Source organism: Lepidochelys olivacea (assembly GCF_965140295.1).
Source record: "Lepidochelys olivacea isolate rLepOli2 genome assembly, chromosome: 1".
Lineage (NCBI taxonomy): Eukaryota > Metazoa > Chordata > Testudines > Cheloniidae > Lepidochelys > Lepidochelys olivacea.
The window spans coordinates 38,948,761-38,963,707 of NC_140411.1; the positions used below are offsets into that span (position 1 = coordinate 38,948,761).

Below are 14,947 nucleotides of genomic sequence, written 5' to 3' on the forward strand. Positions count from 1 at the left end.
GAATCAGGGAGCTGGGACTGGCTGCCTGTCAATCCCTACTCTCCACTGTGCCTGAGTTTTGCTCAGGGGCAGTGGCCATGCAAGCCCGTGGCTTTTTTTCAATAGACAGTTAAAACTTAAATAGATTTAAGAAGTGGCTATTCTTTTGGCTGTCACCTTAGGCACAAATTCTTTATTGTTATCTGTCTTGTGCCATTGATGTGCCTGGTGCTTTACAGGTTTCCTTTGTAATTAGTGTTATCTCCTTCTTAAATCTGTGGTTGAGGCTTTGACAGTTTATTATCTATGAACACTTGCAAACTAGAGCATGTGTATCCAGGGCCGGATTAACCTTTTGTGGGCCCGGCACCAAACATATTTGTGGGACCCCATAAGGGCAATGGAGCATGGCGTGGGGGGGTCGGTCCCCGGAGCGAGGGGCCAGCCAGGGGCAATTGGGCATGGCATGGCAGGGGTGGCCCTGCTCCGCCCACTCCAGTGCGAGGGCACTATTTACAAACCAGCAGTTGCCAGATGCACAATGGCCCGCCTGGCTCTGTGCTTCCAGCATACCCCTTCCCCTCGGGGGTGGGCCCATGCCACGCCACACAGCCTCCCGCCCTCCCCACCGATTCTCTATGGCCAGAGCCCCCCCAGAACCCAGGGGCTGGTGGGGTCTCAGAGCACAGTGCAAGCAGAGCAGGCCGGGGCCCGTTCTGAACATGGGCCCGGCTCTGTGGCATCACTGGTGCCATTGTAAACCCGGCACTGTGTGTATCTTTTCCTTCTGTTCTATATGACTTGGAATGTAAGGGGCCCATGAAATGCCTCTTTCCCCTGCTTAAATTTAAACTGAAATGAATCCCTTACAGTGTGTCCTATCTTCTCTGCTTCTGTCTTTCAGATTCTAAGCTCTTTCAGACAAAGATTGTCCTTCATTCTGTGTCTTGTATAACGCCGGCACAGCAAACATACAAACGCAGCTTCAACTAACATAGCAACAAACAACAATCATTCATAGGAAGTTTTCTTAATCTGACGAGATTTGAGTTCATATTTCTGGTTTCTTTTGCCTTATGTTGTTAAAATCCACAGCACCACCTTACAAGGTGCCGCATTCCTTACAGTGCTGCATTCCTTTGCCGCTGTGGTTCTTACAATACTGCATTTGATACATGGAGCTGCATTCTTTCCAGCGGTTTAGGTGTTTGTGAGCAGGAAAAACATGGAGGGTGAAATCCAGACCCCAATTAAGTCAATGGGAAAACTCACATTAACTTTAATGGGGCCAGGATTTCAGCCAGTGTCCTAGCAGTAGAAGGGGATGATTTGCATTTATTTTGTTTTCAGAAGAATGTACTGGGAGGAAGGATTTCTGGTTTCTATTTCTGGCTCTGTCTTGGTTAGGTAACTTAATTGCTCCATGCTTCATTTAACTTGTGAAATGAAGATAATATGGCCTGCCTTCACAGAGTTATTGAGACATTTGATTGTTGATAAAGCAATCTGACATCCTCGTAAAATACACAAACCTGACAGAAGGGATGGTTTAGGAGATATTCTCTTACCACTGTGCATAGTGGAATTCTGAAGTGAGTAGTGCAGAAGTAGTCCGAAGTAGGTTTGCCAATTTTCTAAGGGCACAGAACCGAACACCCCTGCCCGGCCCCGAGGCCCTGTCCCTGCCCCTGTCCTGCCCCGCCCCTTCTCCAAGGCCCCAGCCCTGCTCGCTCCATCCCCCCTCCCTCTGTTGCTCACTCTCCCCCACCCCCTCTCACTTTCACCAGGCTGGGACAGGGGTTGGAGTGCGGGGCGGGGAGGGGGGAGGGCTCTGACTGGGGTTGCAGGCTTTGGGGTGGGGCTGGGGATGAGGGGCTCGGGGTGTGGGAGAGGACTCCCGGCTGGAGCAGGGGGTTAGGATGCGGGGGCGGGGGGGAGTTGGGCTCTGGGCCAAGGGTGCAGGCTCTGGCTGGGACCAGGGAATTAGGGTGCAGGAGGGTGAGGACTCTGGCTGGGGTGCAGACTCTGGGATGAGGCTGGGGATGAGGGTTTTGGGGTGCAGGAGGGTGTTGGGGGGGAGTGCGGGCTCTGGGAGGGAGTTTAGATGTGGGAGGGGACTCTGGACTGGGGCAGAGGGTTGGGGTGCGGGAGGTGGTTCGGGGTCCCGGCAGTGCTTACTGCAGCTCCCAGGAAGCGGCTGCCAGGTCCCTGCAGCCCCTAGGTGCATGGGTGACCAGGGAGGCTCTGCGCACTGCCCTTCCACCTGCAGGTGCCGCCCCCTAAGCTCCCATTGGCCAGGAACTGCAACCTATGAACTGCCAAGCCTAGAGCGGCTGGGGCTGAGCCCTGGCAAGCCCTGGCACAAATTAAGCACTGGGCTGCGGGGGAAGAGGCTGGGGAGTCAAGCTCTATTGCTGTTTAAAAATGTAACAGTAGTCCTACAACTGTTTAAAATGTGCATATGCTATCATGGAGGGCTCTTGAGTCTGTGGACCTTCTCTACACTAATATGATTGTGTAGGCTGCTGCCAATGGGGCCTTTTTGCTGCTTTTCACTTTCATGTGCTCTTTTCTAATAAATTGGTTAGTCTCTAAGGTGCCACAAGTACTCCTTTTCTTTTTGCGAATTTATAACCCGTGATTCAGATGGCGGATGATGAGGGCTTGGAGGAGAGTTTTGGCAGTGGGGATAGAAGGAAAGAAAGGTAAAGGTCAGAACAGTTAAGAAGCAGCAGCACTTGGATTTGAACAGGGCCCAAATCTGGGGGGGAAGAGAAAGGGATGAGTCAAAGGTGACTCCCAGGTTGTGGGTTTGAGTGATGGTGGTGTTGTCAACAGTGACAGAGAATGGCAGGAGGGAAGGGGGTGGGATTACACAAGTGTGACTCACATTCTTTCAATTATTCCCGATTAACACAAGTGTACTTCCATTGACTTTAATGGAGTTATTCTGGATTTACACCAGCAGAAATAAGAACTTAATCTGGCCCATTGACTTTGGAGGAGTTTCTCCTCATTTACACCGGTATATGTGAGAGGCCCTTAAAGTAGAAAAAAATGTTGGTTAGGTATATTTGTTTGCTGTCTGAAGGCTAATACCCCAGAAGACCAAGAGTTCCTTTGTAAATAAAGTCTGAGGGCTACACGTCCTAGAGTAAATCTGGGCTTGGTGGAGTTCTGCAGGGCTTTTGTTTGATTTGGACAGTTATCAAACATGTACAGTTGTAATCTGAATTAAAGGTACCAGGGGAACCCTAATACTTTAGATTACAGAATAAAAATAGATTAGGGGCCTGATCCAAAGATTGAACATTGACATCAGTGGAAAGACTCCAGTTGACTTCAGCAGGTTTTGAATCAGGATGTAGATCAAAAGTGTTTTCTGAAGAGGACTGTAGATGTTAAGAGGATTTAAAGCAATGCTGAATGAGGTGAAGCACAGGGGCACTAATCTGATGGGAGTCTCGATGGAGATGTTTAGGTTCAGATTTCAAAAATAGCTTTTAATTTGAGGTTTTTCAGTTTTTGGGTGCTGACTATTAAACAATTCAGACCTGATTTTCAAGAGGTGCTGGGTGCCCGTTGACTTCAAACGAAGTTGGAGGCGCTCAGCACTTCTAAAAATCAAGTCTTAGTTGTCTAACATTGTTATCCAAAATCAGAAGCTCCCACACTTAGGCCACTTGGCATCACACATATGAAAAGCCAGCATAGAAGACAGCAAATTTCTTCCTATGTTCTTTAGGCCTGTTCTACACTACAAAGTTAGGTCAAGGTAAGCCACCTTGTATTGAGCTACTTGAGCATGTATCTTCACTTAAATTTGTCTGCCATCACTGTAAGTGCCCCATTACATTGACAGTAACACCAACTCCTCAAGCGGCATTGAGCAGTGGACAACGGACAGAGGTCAACACAGCAGGAATGTAAACACTCTGCATTACCTATGTCGACTCCAGCAGCTGTCCCACAATGCTCAACACCAACTGCTCCGGTCTCAATTGTGAACTCTACTGCCCAGGGGTCACATAGATTGGGAGCCCCTGCTCTCCTTTAAAGTCCTGTGAATTTTTGAAATGCCTTTTCCTGATTGCCCAGCTTGATGAGCACACCTAGCAGCTCTCCATTGTTGTGTGCAGTTGTCCCGCTGCCTACACGCTCTGACTTGGAGTAGATAGGAGATATTGGATCTCCTGGGCCCAGGGGGAGAAGAGGCTGTGAAAGCACAGCTACAGACCACCCATAGGAATGTCGACATCTACGAGAAGATTGCAGTGGGTATGTAGGAGAAGGAGTGCGACCGGGACCAGCAGCAGTGCTGCATGCAAGCGAAGGAACTGTGGCAGGCATATCAGAAGGGCAGGGAGGCCAACAGTGAATCTGGTGCCAAGCTGCAGACCTGCTGCTTTTACAAAGAACTGCATGCCATACTTGGCAGAGATCCCCACCCGCCACCACCGTGAACACCTCCAAGGAAGCCAAGCCAGGGGACCCTGGCCTGAATGGCGAGGACAAGGAGGAAGATGGTTGGGGGATATGCAGTGTCCAGCTATGCCACGAATGAGATCTGTTTAAGGCTCCACAGCAGTCTGTGAGTCCTGACAGCTGAGCACAGGCAAATCCAATGCCAGGGAAGGATCCTTGGGCAAGTGTGTAAATTTGTTTCCTATTACAATGGCACCCCCAACTTAGCAGGACACAGCTATCAACTTTGCATTATTCATACTAGAAGAGGTACCGTTGTCCTCTGCTTTTCATTCCCCTGTACAGTTAGATGCGGGGGACGGGTGGGCCTATGCAGAGCAGTTTGTTTATGTACACAGGGATGTGCCTTGAATCCTCCTGAGAGATCTCAATGAAACTTTCATGTACGTTCACTCCAAACCTTTCCCAAAGGTTTCTAGGAATGGCAGCCTTATTTCTTCCTCCTTGGTAGGACAATTTCCCACACCAGTCAGGGATGGCTTTGGCAGGCTCCATTGCAGTACACAGGCTAGCAGCATATGGGCCTAGGGGGCTTAGGGAGGCTAGAAGCAGCAGTGCACTCTCTGCCTTTGTTGTACTCAGATAAAATCACCACGGCCTGTGGAAAATGGTGCCCGTATTCAGTGCCATTGTCCTGTGCTCATAGTTTCACGCAACTGAGCAATTCCCTCCTCATTTCCCTCAGCTCTGGCAGTCCAAACTCACCATGGCCTGTGCACAACACTCCGAAGCGGAAGTGTCAATAAGTATATGATGTGTAAAACTTTAGGGGAGCAAGGAGAGAAAGTTCACAATCTTAAGTTTTGCTGTCCATTGTGACTATACTGACAATGTGTGTTTTTTGTGTTTTATCTGCAGAACATCTGAGCCAGATGAGGAGAAAGAAGAGGACTTGGGATGACTTGTTCAATGAGATCCTGCAAGCCAGTGCTGCATCAAACCGTGAGCACAGGGCCTGCATAGTGAACATTGCAGGCAGCCTGGAGAAGAAAACAGTGTAGAAGAGAAACGCCCAGGAGTCCCAGCAGAAAAAAGAGAGAGAGAGATGAACCAGGACATAATGGGGGCATCTCCAGCAGAAATACAGATTCTGCAGACTCTTGTATTCTGAGGTGCTAGCATACAGATATCCTCTGTTTATTGTGGAGCTGATGTAATACTTCAGTAGGGAGCCTAGCCAAATAAGCACTGGCTTATCACCTTTATCATGGCCTTTGGGATAAGATTGGGTGTAAAGTCAGTTTAATATCCTCTTTCTGAGGATTATACACTGCACTAGAACCAGAAGACTGGATGATCTAATACAGTAGGTATAAATCAGCATAACTCCACTGAAGTTAAGAAGGCTAGACTGATTTACACCACCTGGAGATCTGGCCCAAATGTTTTTTCATCTCCACTTGCTAGGAGTTTGTGATCATTCTTGCTGTCAAAGGATACGTAGCTTACTCGTGCCTAAACAGATGCATGATTAAGTGATTATATAATTTTCATTTAAGTCTAAACAAGAGCTTCTGCTTGAGAAATCTTCCAGAGTTTAATTAACGAGACAGGAGGCTGAATTTATCTCTGGTGTACCATGGTGTACATCAGGGATCAAATTGGCTTGAAAAGTTCTGTTATGATTATTGACTGCAGGAAACATACTGATAGAGGTCCACAAGCAAACAAACTTGTTCAAGATCTTGTGTAAAACTAAGTGTCAGATGCACTGAATTAGACTAGGATCCTGATCTAATGTGTGTAAGCTGTGCCAGGAACAACTGTTACCACAGGGACAAATTCTGCCCTCCAACTTGTGAATGCGGCTTCCCATGGAAGCTGTGGGAATTGATGTAAACTGCCTTAGTTCAAATTGTCAATCAGCTTCATATCTGATTTAGGACTTGATTCAGAAGAGCACTTACACACTGGCTTAATGTTAAACTCATGCTTATTGGCTTTCCTGAATTGGAGCTATATCCTCTGCCAGTGGACTTTGACTTACATGCATGAGTAGACTTGCTGGTCTAAAGGCTTTTTTCTATCTTTAACTACTATGATCCTAATTTATCAAGGTCTGTTACGACCTCTAGTGGTTCAGATTTATATATACATAAAGCACCTAACTAAATGCTTTTGTGCTAAAAGCTTATATTATTTCAGGGTTAGACAAAGTAAAGAGTGCAAAAATGCAGCCTCTGTCGTTCAGCTGATAGGGTTGGTGACTGGGTTTCCAGAGAAACGAATTCTGCTATTTGATTGATATCTGATCTGGGCACTTAACTTCTTGGGTCCTTAGTTTCGCTAGATGTAAAATAGGGAATGATTCTTATTCACCATGTAAGGTACTTAAGCCTATGCGTAAATTTAAGCACATGAACACTCCCATTCAAGTCTACACATTACTCACATGCTTAAGTACCAGGCTGAATTGAGGCCTTCAAGAGTTACACATGAAAAGTGGTGTAGCAGTGCCAAGTCTTATTTTGCTTACTACTTTTAGCCAAAGTTTTCAAAAACAGTTAGTGGGAGGTGCTGGACATTCAATGCTTTTAAAAATCAGGCCATTTGTTTAGGGACCTAAATATGGATTTAGGCATCTAACTTCAGTCACCTATTTAAAAAAGAATCTTGGCTCTTGTGTTTAATACAGAGGTACAGCCTATGAAGATTGCAGGTTCCAGCATGTGAGACTCTGCTGAGACTGTTGGACAAACTCAAATGAGGTAAAAAGCAAAGGAGTACTTGTGACACCTTAGAGACTAACCAATTTATTTGAGCATTAGCTTTCATGAGCTACAGCTCACTTCATCGGATGCATTCAGTGGAAAATACAGTGGGGAGATTTATATACACAGAGAACATGAAACAATGGGTGTTACCATACACACTGTAACAAGAGTGATCAGGTAAGGTGAGCTATTACCAGCAGGAGAGCGGGAGAGGGGAGACCTTTTGTAGTGATAATCAAGGTGGGCCATTTCCAGCAGTTGACAAGAACGTCTGAGGAATGGGGGGAAAGGAGGGAGAGCGGGGAACTCTTTACACGCTTTTTAAGAGCAAAAAGCAGAATACATTGTGTACTAGGACATGTAGTCTCTACATGCACCTCTGTATCACAGGGAAGAGTGATTGTGACCCTCCTTTGTTTTGTTCAAATTAGATGCTTCCTGGAAGGTTGTCAAGATGACTGTCATTTGGGCATAGTTTGGACATCCTGCATTGTCATTCTCTGTGCCATTTTCCAGATGAATGGCAAAGGGGGTATCTGATGTTTAGTACTGCTGATGTTGAAAGCCAGATATCCAGGATGCCTTTAAAGGTGAACTGTAAATAAAATATCAGCGTTCCTTCCCCTTCAGCCATACATACTGAAAGTCTCAGGCATAACGTACCAGACATCTGGAGCCTAAGAGGTGCTCACAAAAATAAACAAACAGTTTTGAAAAGTCTGATTAAACCATCTTCTCCTTTCAGTTGCTCAACTTTCAGCCTCTTGACATGTCATAATTTCACTAGCTCTTCAGTCATTGATGCATCTTTCAGGGTAGCCAAGATGAGTGGCGGATTAGCCACTGGGCCAACGGGGCCTGTGCTCAGGGGCCCTGGCCAATTGGGGGGCCCCGGAAAAATGGACACCCCTGCACCCTGACCCCACTCCCTGCCAGGAGTGCCTGGTAGGGTGGGGCAAGCCCCATACCCCAACACCATTTCCCCGGCAGAAGTGACGGGGGGAGGAGAAGAAAGGAATGTAGGCGGAAGGGGTGGGGAAGGAGCCTTCCACTTGCTCTGGCCCAGGGCCCCACAAATCCCTAAACTGCCTCTGACTTGCTGATGTGAAAAAAAAAAAAGCTGAAGAAAATAAAATAAACTCATAAACAATCAGAATTTTTTGACCAAACCTTTCAGGATGTCTTCATGCATTATACACAGTAAAAAGGAGACCAGCCCTTTTTATTTTTCCATTTGCAAGTCACCTTTTAGGAAAAAATTACCAGATACCCATTAGCCACAGAATGGAATTTACTAGCCAGAAAGATAAGATGAGCTCCACTGAGGTCACGAGCAAAGTCAGTCTGCCTCACCTTCCTACCACTCTAAACTCTGAGTGTGGAGGGCAGGGAGCTGTTATGAGCTGGCTGAACCCTTGTTATGGGTTGAGTTAAAACCTTGTTCAAGCAAGAATAGTGGCCTCTGACACAGTGTGACTTTGCACACAATGTATGTGAAAGGTCATGCCTTGCATGCCATTGACAGAAGACTGTGCCCCCCTATGTAAAAAGGTGCGAGGGCTAAGCCCTGGCAAAAATTAAGATCTGGCCCAGATCTTAGCCAGAGTAGCCAGATCTTAGCCAGAGTAGCTAAAAGAGTGTCTAAAGATTTGGATTAAGACCATAGGCAACAGCTCTGCTCCTCTGGACTGACACAATGGAACTTTCTACCATAAGGGCAAAGCTTGTCTGTGAAGAAGACAGAGTTTGTTTTCTTGGGGGCCAGTATGAGACTGTGGAACAAACTCCCTATAGGAACTAAGGACCATCACAATCAGGGGTGCTACCAGAATTTTCCTAAGGTGGGGGATTGGGGATCCAGGTTACCTCCCCCAGGACTCTCCTTTCCCACCCGCTATAACTCTGGATCTCTTCTCTCCTCCCTCAGTTCCTCCCATTACTTTAGGATCTTTCCCCTCCCGCAGGACTCTCCTTCTTTGCCCTCCAATCCCGTCAGGATCTCCGCCCCAGGACTCTTGCCTTGCCCCAGCAAACATTCCCAGCCAGGAAGCACCACCTAGGAGTCAGGAGCCAGCCCCCCCTGCCAGGACTGAGGAATCTAGCTCCGCCTGTGGGAATCCAGCATGCAGGTGGGGCCCTCCCCCTGCTATGCCCATCCCCCACCCTGGCCCTGTTGGAGACGGGGCTTCATTTGTTGAACTGGACATGTACACAGGTGGTGGGGTGGCTCAAAAAGTAGATTTGGGGGGAGTGAACCCACTCCATCCCTAGCCACCCACTGCCTATGGCAGCCATAGAGTTCTTTCTTCAGAGTAACAGCCGTGTTAGTCTGTATTCGCAAAAAGAAAAGGAGTACTTGTGGCACCTTAGAGACTAACCAATTTATTTGAGCATAAGCTTTCATGAGCTACAGCTCACTTCATCGGATGCATACTGTGGAAAGAGTTCTTTCTGTGACTTGCGGAGCTGAGTGTGTGTCTCAGTAAATGGACTGGCATTGGGCAGACTGTGTCTTCCAAATGTTCACACCATAACGGGAGCCTCATCCTGACTGGATGCTTCCAACGTCACCATAATAAGAAATAATTAATATATGTCTATGTCTCTCCTGGCCCACGTGAATGTTTGATAGTCCCATACTTTGTCTGCTCTTTCTATATGATGATACTCCGGGCCTCAGCAGATGTAAACTGGCAGAGCCGCATTACAGAACTATGATGATTTATACTCATTTGGGATCTGGTCCTCTGTCTTTATTGTTGAACCTGCTTCTACAACCTCTGGGAACCTGCCCTTCTCCTTACCCCACCTCCCGTTGTGTTCACTATTTACTTTCCCAAGTTATTTAGTCTAAACAAGACAATGTCCCGTTTGTGTCAAGCTTTTTGGTTCTCTTTTGTGTGGACACACCATTTCCAACGCTCCTTTGCCCTGGGGCGGCTTTGCTGTCATGCTGGGGGCCTGTGTCCCATGGGGGTAGGGTTGCCAGGTGTCCAGTTTTTGACTGGCATGTCCAGTTGAAAAGGGACCCTGGCAGCTCCAGTTAGCTCTGCTGACCAGGCTGCTAAACGTCTGGTTGATGGTGCAGCGGGCCTAAGGCAGGTTCCCTGCCTGCCCTGGCTCCGCGCAGCTCCCGGAAGCGGCTGGCATGTTCCACTCCAAGGCACAGGAGCCACAGGGCTCCATGTCCTGAGTGCCGGCTCTGTAGCTGCCATTGGCCGGCAACCACGGCCAATGGGAGCTGCGGGAGTGGCACCTGCAGGCACGGGCAGCGCACAGAGCCTCCTGGCCACCCCTGTGCCTAGGATCCAGACATGCTGGCTGCGTCTGGGAGCCACCTCAGGTAAGCGCTGCCCATCCGGAGCATGCACCCTGAACCCCCACCCATACCCCAACCCCCTGCCTAGGTCGGAAACCTCTCTCTCACCCAAACTTCCACACGAAGCCCGCACCCCACACCCCCTCCTGCACCTCAATCCCCTGACCCAAGTCGGAACCCCCTCCTTTACCCAAACTCCCTCCTGGAGCCCACACCACTTGCCGCACCCCAACCCCCTGCCCCAGCCTGGTGATAGTGAGTGAGGGGAGGGGGAGAGAGCGAGCGATGTGAGGGAGAGTAAGGGGAAAGCGAGCAATGGAGGGACTGAGGATGGAGTGAGTGGAGGTCAGGGCCTCTGAGAAGGGGCAGGGCCTCAGGGCAAGTGGCAAGGCAAGGGTGTTCGGTTTTGTGTGATTAGAAAATTGGCAACCTTAGGAGGTTGTTGACAGGCGCGTGACCTGCATGGGACTGAGCTAGGGTGACCAGGTGTGACCTCACCCCCTCCTGCACCCCAACCCCCTGCCTCAACCTGCAACCCCCTCCCTTGCTCCGAATCCCTCAGCCCCACCCCCGAGCCTGGAGCCCCCTCCTGCACCCCAAACCCCTCATCCCTGGCCCCACCCCAGAGCCCACACCCCCAGCCGGAGCCCTCACCCCCTCCCGCACCCCATCTCCTTGCCCCAGCCCAGTGAAAGTAAGAGAGGGCGGGGGACAACGAGCCGCCGAAGGAGGGCGAATGTAGGGATCGGGGGCGGGGCCTCGGGGAAGGGGCGGGGCTAGGGTGTTCAGCGTTGGTGACTGGAAAGTTGGCAACCCTAGACGGAGCGCAGGCCGGCTGCCAGGCAACGAGCAGGGGGCCTCGCGCCACAGGGAGCCCCGCGCCACAGGGAGCCCGCACTGAGCAGGACACAAGCCCTGCGCTGGGCCGAGTCAGGCCGGTCCCTGGCCCCGCCCCCATCCCTCAGGGCTGGGCCTCGGTCCCCACGCCGGCCTGTGGGAGGAGTCCGGGCAGCCCCAGGGGCGGGGGCGGGGCCGGGTGACGCGCTCTCCCTGCGACGGTCCCGGCAGTGGCAGCCGCCGCAGCGCGTGTCGGTCCCAGGCCGGGACTGCAGGAGGCTGCGGGTGAGCGAGCGAGCGAGCGCGCGCGGGCGGCATGGGCGGCTCGGGGCGCCGCGCGGGCGGCGGGGGCCCGGACCCGGTGCGCAGCTTCGAGCGCTGGAAGAAGAAATACACCAAGCGCAAGAACAAGCTGCGGCTGCAGCAGAAGCAGCGGAAGCGGCCGGAGTGGGAGGTGGAGCGCGAGGGGATCGCCCGGCTGGAGCAGCGCTACCCGGAGGTGAGGGGCCGGGCCACGCTATCCCCGGGGGAGCGAGGGGGATAGAGCATGGGGAGGGAGCCGTGCTGCCTGGGGTGGGGCATTTCCCATCGTCGAGTAGGGGTGTCCTGGGGTGCGGGGCACCCGGCGGGGGGCAGGGGGCACTGTCTGCCTGTCCGGTGGGTGCGGGGCTGCCCTGGGGAGAGGTGGTGCTAGCCAGGGTAGGGGCACCTATTGGTGGTGAAAAGGGGCATTGCTAGGCTGGAGCATCGCTGCCTGGAGGTGAAGGGGGCACCCAGTGGGTGATGCCCAGAGGAGCCCTCCAGAGAAGGCGTGGTTTGGCTGGAGGAGTTATCTCAGAAGTGAGTGGCACTTACTAGGAGAAGAGGGTATTTATCTGGCTAGAGTGGTGCTGACTGGAGCTCGAGCTCACCCACTGAGAGGCATTGACCAGCTAGAATGGCCCTTTCTGGAGGTCAAGGGAGACATTCACTGAGAAGATAAATCCTGGTCCGGAATCAGTCAGGTTGAGGTGGCTCCACGTGGAGTTTATATCGGGGGAGACATGGGCTTGGCTGGGGAGTAGCTCAGCTGTGGTATTGCTGTGGGAGATGTGATGGCATCAGCCTACTAGAGCAGCAATGTCCAGGAATGAGGGGGATATTAGCTGGTGTCAGCTGAGTCACCCATGGTCAGGGGGGTGGGGGGGAGAGGGGGTAGAGGTATCTAGGTGTGAAGATTGCAGGGGGGGAAGAAGTGAGTGCGTGATTGTGGGGGGAGAGTGCTTCATTCTGTACTAGTTGCAATCTTTTTGTTCTTGGGGATGGTGCTTATCTATTATGGATGTTTGTAAAATGCCTCTCCACTTTAGCAAGTGGGAAGGTTTCCTTAACCATTAGGACCCCACCTGTAGAGTGCAACTGACATGATTCTTATCTCACTGGTTTCCCCAACAGGAGTGTCAGAGGGCAACTGGGATCTCTTCAGTTTTGCTCTGACACTGCTACCCAGTCAGGATGAGATCCTGTGTGGTGATTAAGGCTTTGTCTACACTAGCACTTTTGTCAGTAAAACTTGTTGGTCGGGGTGTGAAAAAGCACACCCCTGACTGACATAAGTTTCACCGACAAAAGCACTGGAGTGAATAGCACTGTGTCGGCAGGAGATGCTGTCTCGCTGGCATAGCTACTGCCTCTTGTTGGGGGTGGTTTAATTATGCTGGCAGGAGATCCTTCTACTGCCGGCATAAAGTGGCTATATGGGAGACCTTACAGTACTACAGCTGTGCCGCTGTATGAGCTGTAATGCAGCCATAGCCTAAAAAGCAAAACTCGGAGAAGGGAAGAAGCAGCTGATAGGAATGGGAGAGAATAGGGATGGATGGAGAGAATGGTATTGGTTCCCTCTAACCAGACAGCAGGGATGAGTTTGTGTATTGGAGAGAAGATTTCCATTCCTCTCAGCAGACTGGGAAACCATCAAATTAAACAGGCACTTGGTAGCCAAATCTAACAGAAAAATATGTGAGTTCAGGAGCAAGCCCTTCTCCTCTACCAGTAGTCAAGTAAGGGGCATGGGGATTGGCGTTCTCACCATAGCACAGCTCTTGGACCCCACTGAGCAGGAAAGGAATCATTTGAACCAAACTCTGGTTACAGTTTTAGTCCTCTGGTTATTAGATGTGTGGCTGTGACTATTAATAACACTTTGTTCATATGGTGCCTTTTATCCTGAAGGATTTCAGTGCTTTACACATGGTATTATTTCATCCTTTGCTGAATTGCAGCCACCCCTTGGACGGAACATGTCAGTCAACCTTCACTACATGTGGGATGAAGCACAGAGTAATCTATCTATTTAAGACTACTGTGTGGGCATGAGTGTATAGTTTCCTCGATTAGGCTTGTTTCACTCTTGTGAGCAAAACCCATAATTGGTGATATATTCTTGTATTGGGTTTTATCACGTTTGTGATAGAGCACACTATGAGACTGAGTACAGCAGTGATAAACTTTCTTTTATTATTAGGGCCCTACCAAATTCACAGTCCATTTTGGTCAATTTCACGGCCATCGGATTTGAAAATAAGTCAATTTCACGTTTTCATATATTTACATCTGAAATTTCAGGATGTTGTAACGGTGGGGGTCCCAACCCAAAAGGGGATTGTTGGGGGGTTGCAAGGCTGCTCTAGGGGGGTTGCAGGAGTGACACGCTTACTTCTATGCTGCCTTCAGAGTTGGGCTCTGAAGGCAGCAGCCGCGGATCTTCCTGCAGGAAGAGGCTTCCAGAAGTTGGGATGAGTCTGATCTCCCCCTGTGATGCTGTGAGTGCCCCAGCCAGAGGCCCCTAGCTGCTAGCCCCAGCTGGCTAGGGATGGACAGGACTTGTTCTTCTCCTGCATGGCCCCTCCCAGGGGGAGATCAGACCCACCTCTGGATATCTCCCTGGGCTGCAGGAAGCTCCCAGGCTGGGCAGCAGCTCCAAGAGCTTCCTGCAGCTGGAGGAGGTTCCCGGGGGTGGGTGTGATCTCCCCCTTGCTACTTGGAGCACTTCAGCGAGGGGCTCCTAGCTGTTAGTCCCAGCCAGTGGCAGATTAATTGTGCCCAGGAGCCCTGGCCAGTGTGGGGGCTCCTGAAAAAATGGGCACCTTGTGCCCTGGCAGAATCTGCAGAGGTGGAAGCCCTGAGTCCCTGCAGGAGCTGTGGAGGTGGAAGCCCTGAGCCCGGGTGTCCCAAGCCCCAGCAGGAGCCATGGAGGTGGAAGCCTGGGTGCCCTGAGCCCTGGCAAGAGCAGTGGAGGTGGAAACCCTGAGCCCTGGCAGGAGCCCGGCACTCGCAGCATCATAGGGAGATTGGATTTCACAGGAAATGTCTTATTTCACAGTTTGTGACACCTTTTTCATGTCCCTGAAATTGGTAGGGCCCTAGTTTTTATGGAGAGGCAGTAACCTCTCCATAGATAAGGATTCAGCAAGCTTCCATTGTACGACTCCATATTAGAACTCCTGTGACTTTATCTTGGAAAAGTCATTTGGCCTGAAGATTGTTAAATAAAATTGCTTAAGTTACTTGCCATAATTAAAAGCACCTTAGTTTCTTTGTCTCCTTCTAGCTTAAAAATGACCTGTTACTA

General features: G+C 50.4%; 1 protein-coding gene and 1 long non-coding RNA gene across 3 annotated transcripts in view; both read left to right on the forward strand.

Moving 5' to 3' along the window:
- Positions 1-7,948, forward strand: part of LOC311517443 — a 29,283-nt gene extending 21,335 nt beyond the window's left edge. Inside the window, exons 2-4 of one of the 2 annotated variants that reach the window (XR_014710695.1) lie at positions 5,323-5,770; positions 7,100-7,172; positions 7,610-7,948. This is a non-coding gene — a long non-coding RNA (uncharacterized lncRNA). The remainder of the gene's footprint in view (positions 1-5,322; positions 5,771-7,099; positions 7,173-7,609) is intronic. The other variant, XR_014710696.1, reaches the window with a different exon arrangement.
- A 3,588-nt stretch (positions 7,949-11,536) lies between these two features.
- Positions 11,537-14,947, forward strand: part of DDX10 (DEAD-box helicase 10) — a 323,849-nt gene continuing 320,438 nt past the window's right edge. The window contains exon 1 of the mRNA XM_084613019.1: positions 11,537-11,833. Within this exon, the coding sequence (XP_084469145.1) occupies positions 11,651-11,833 (183 nt within the window). The 5' untranslated portion in view covers positions 11,537-11,650. The remainder of the gene's footprint in view (positions 11,834-14,947) is intronic.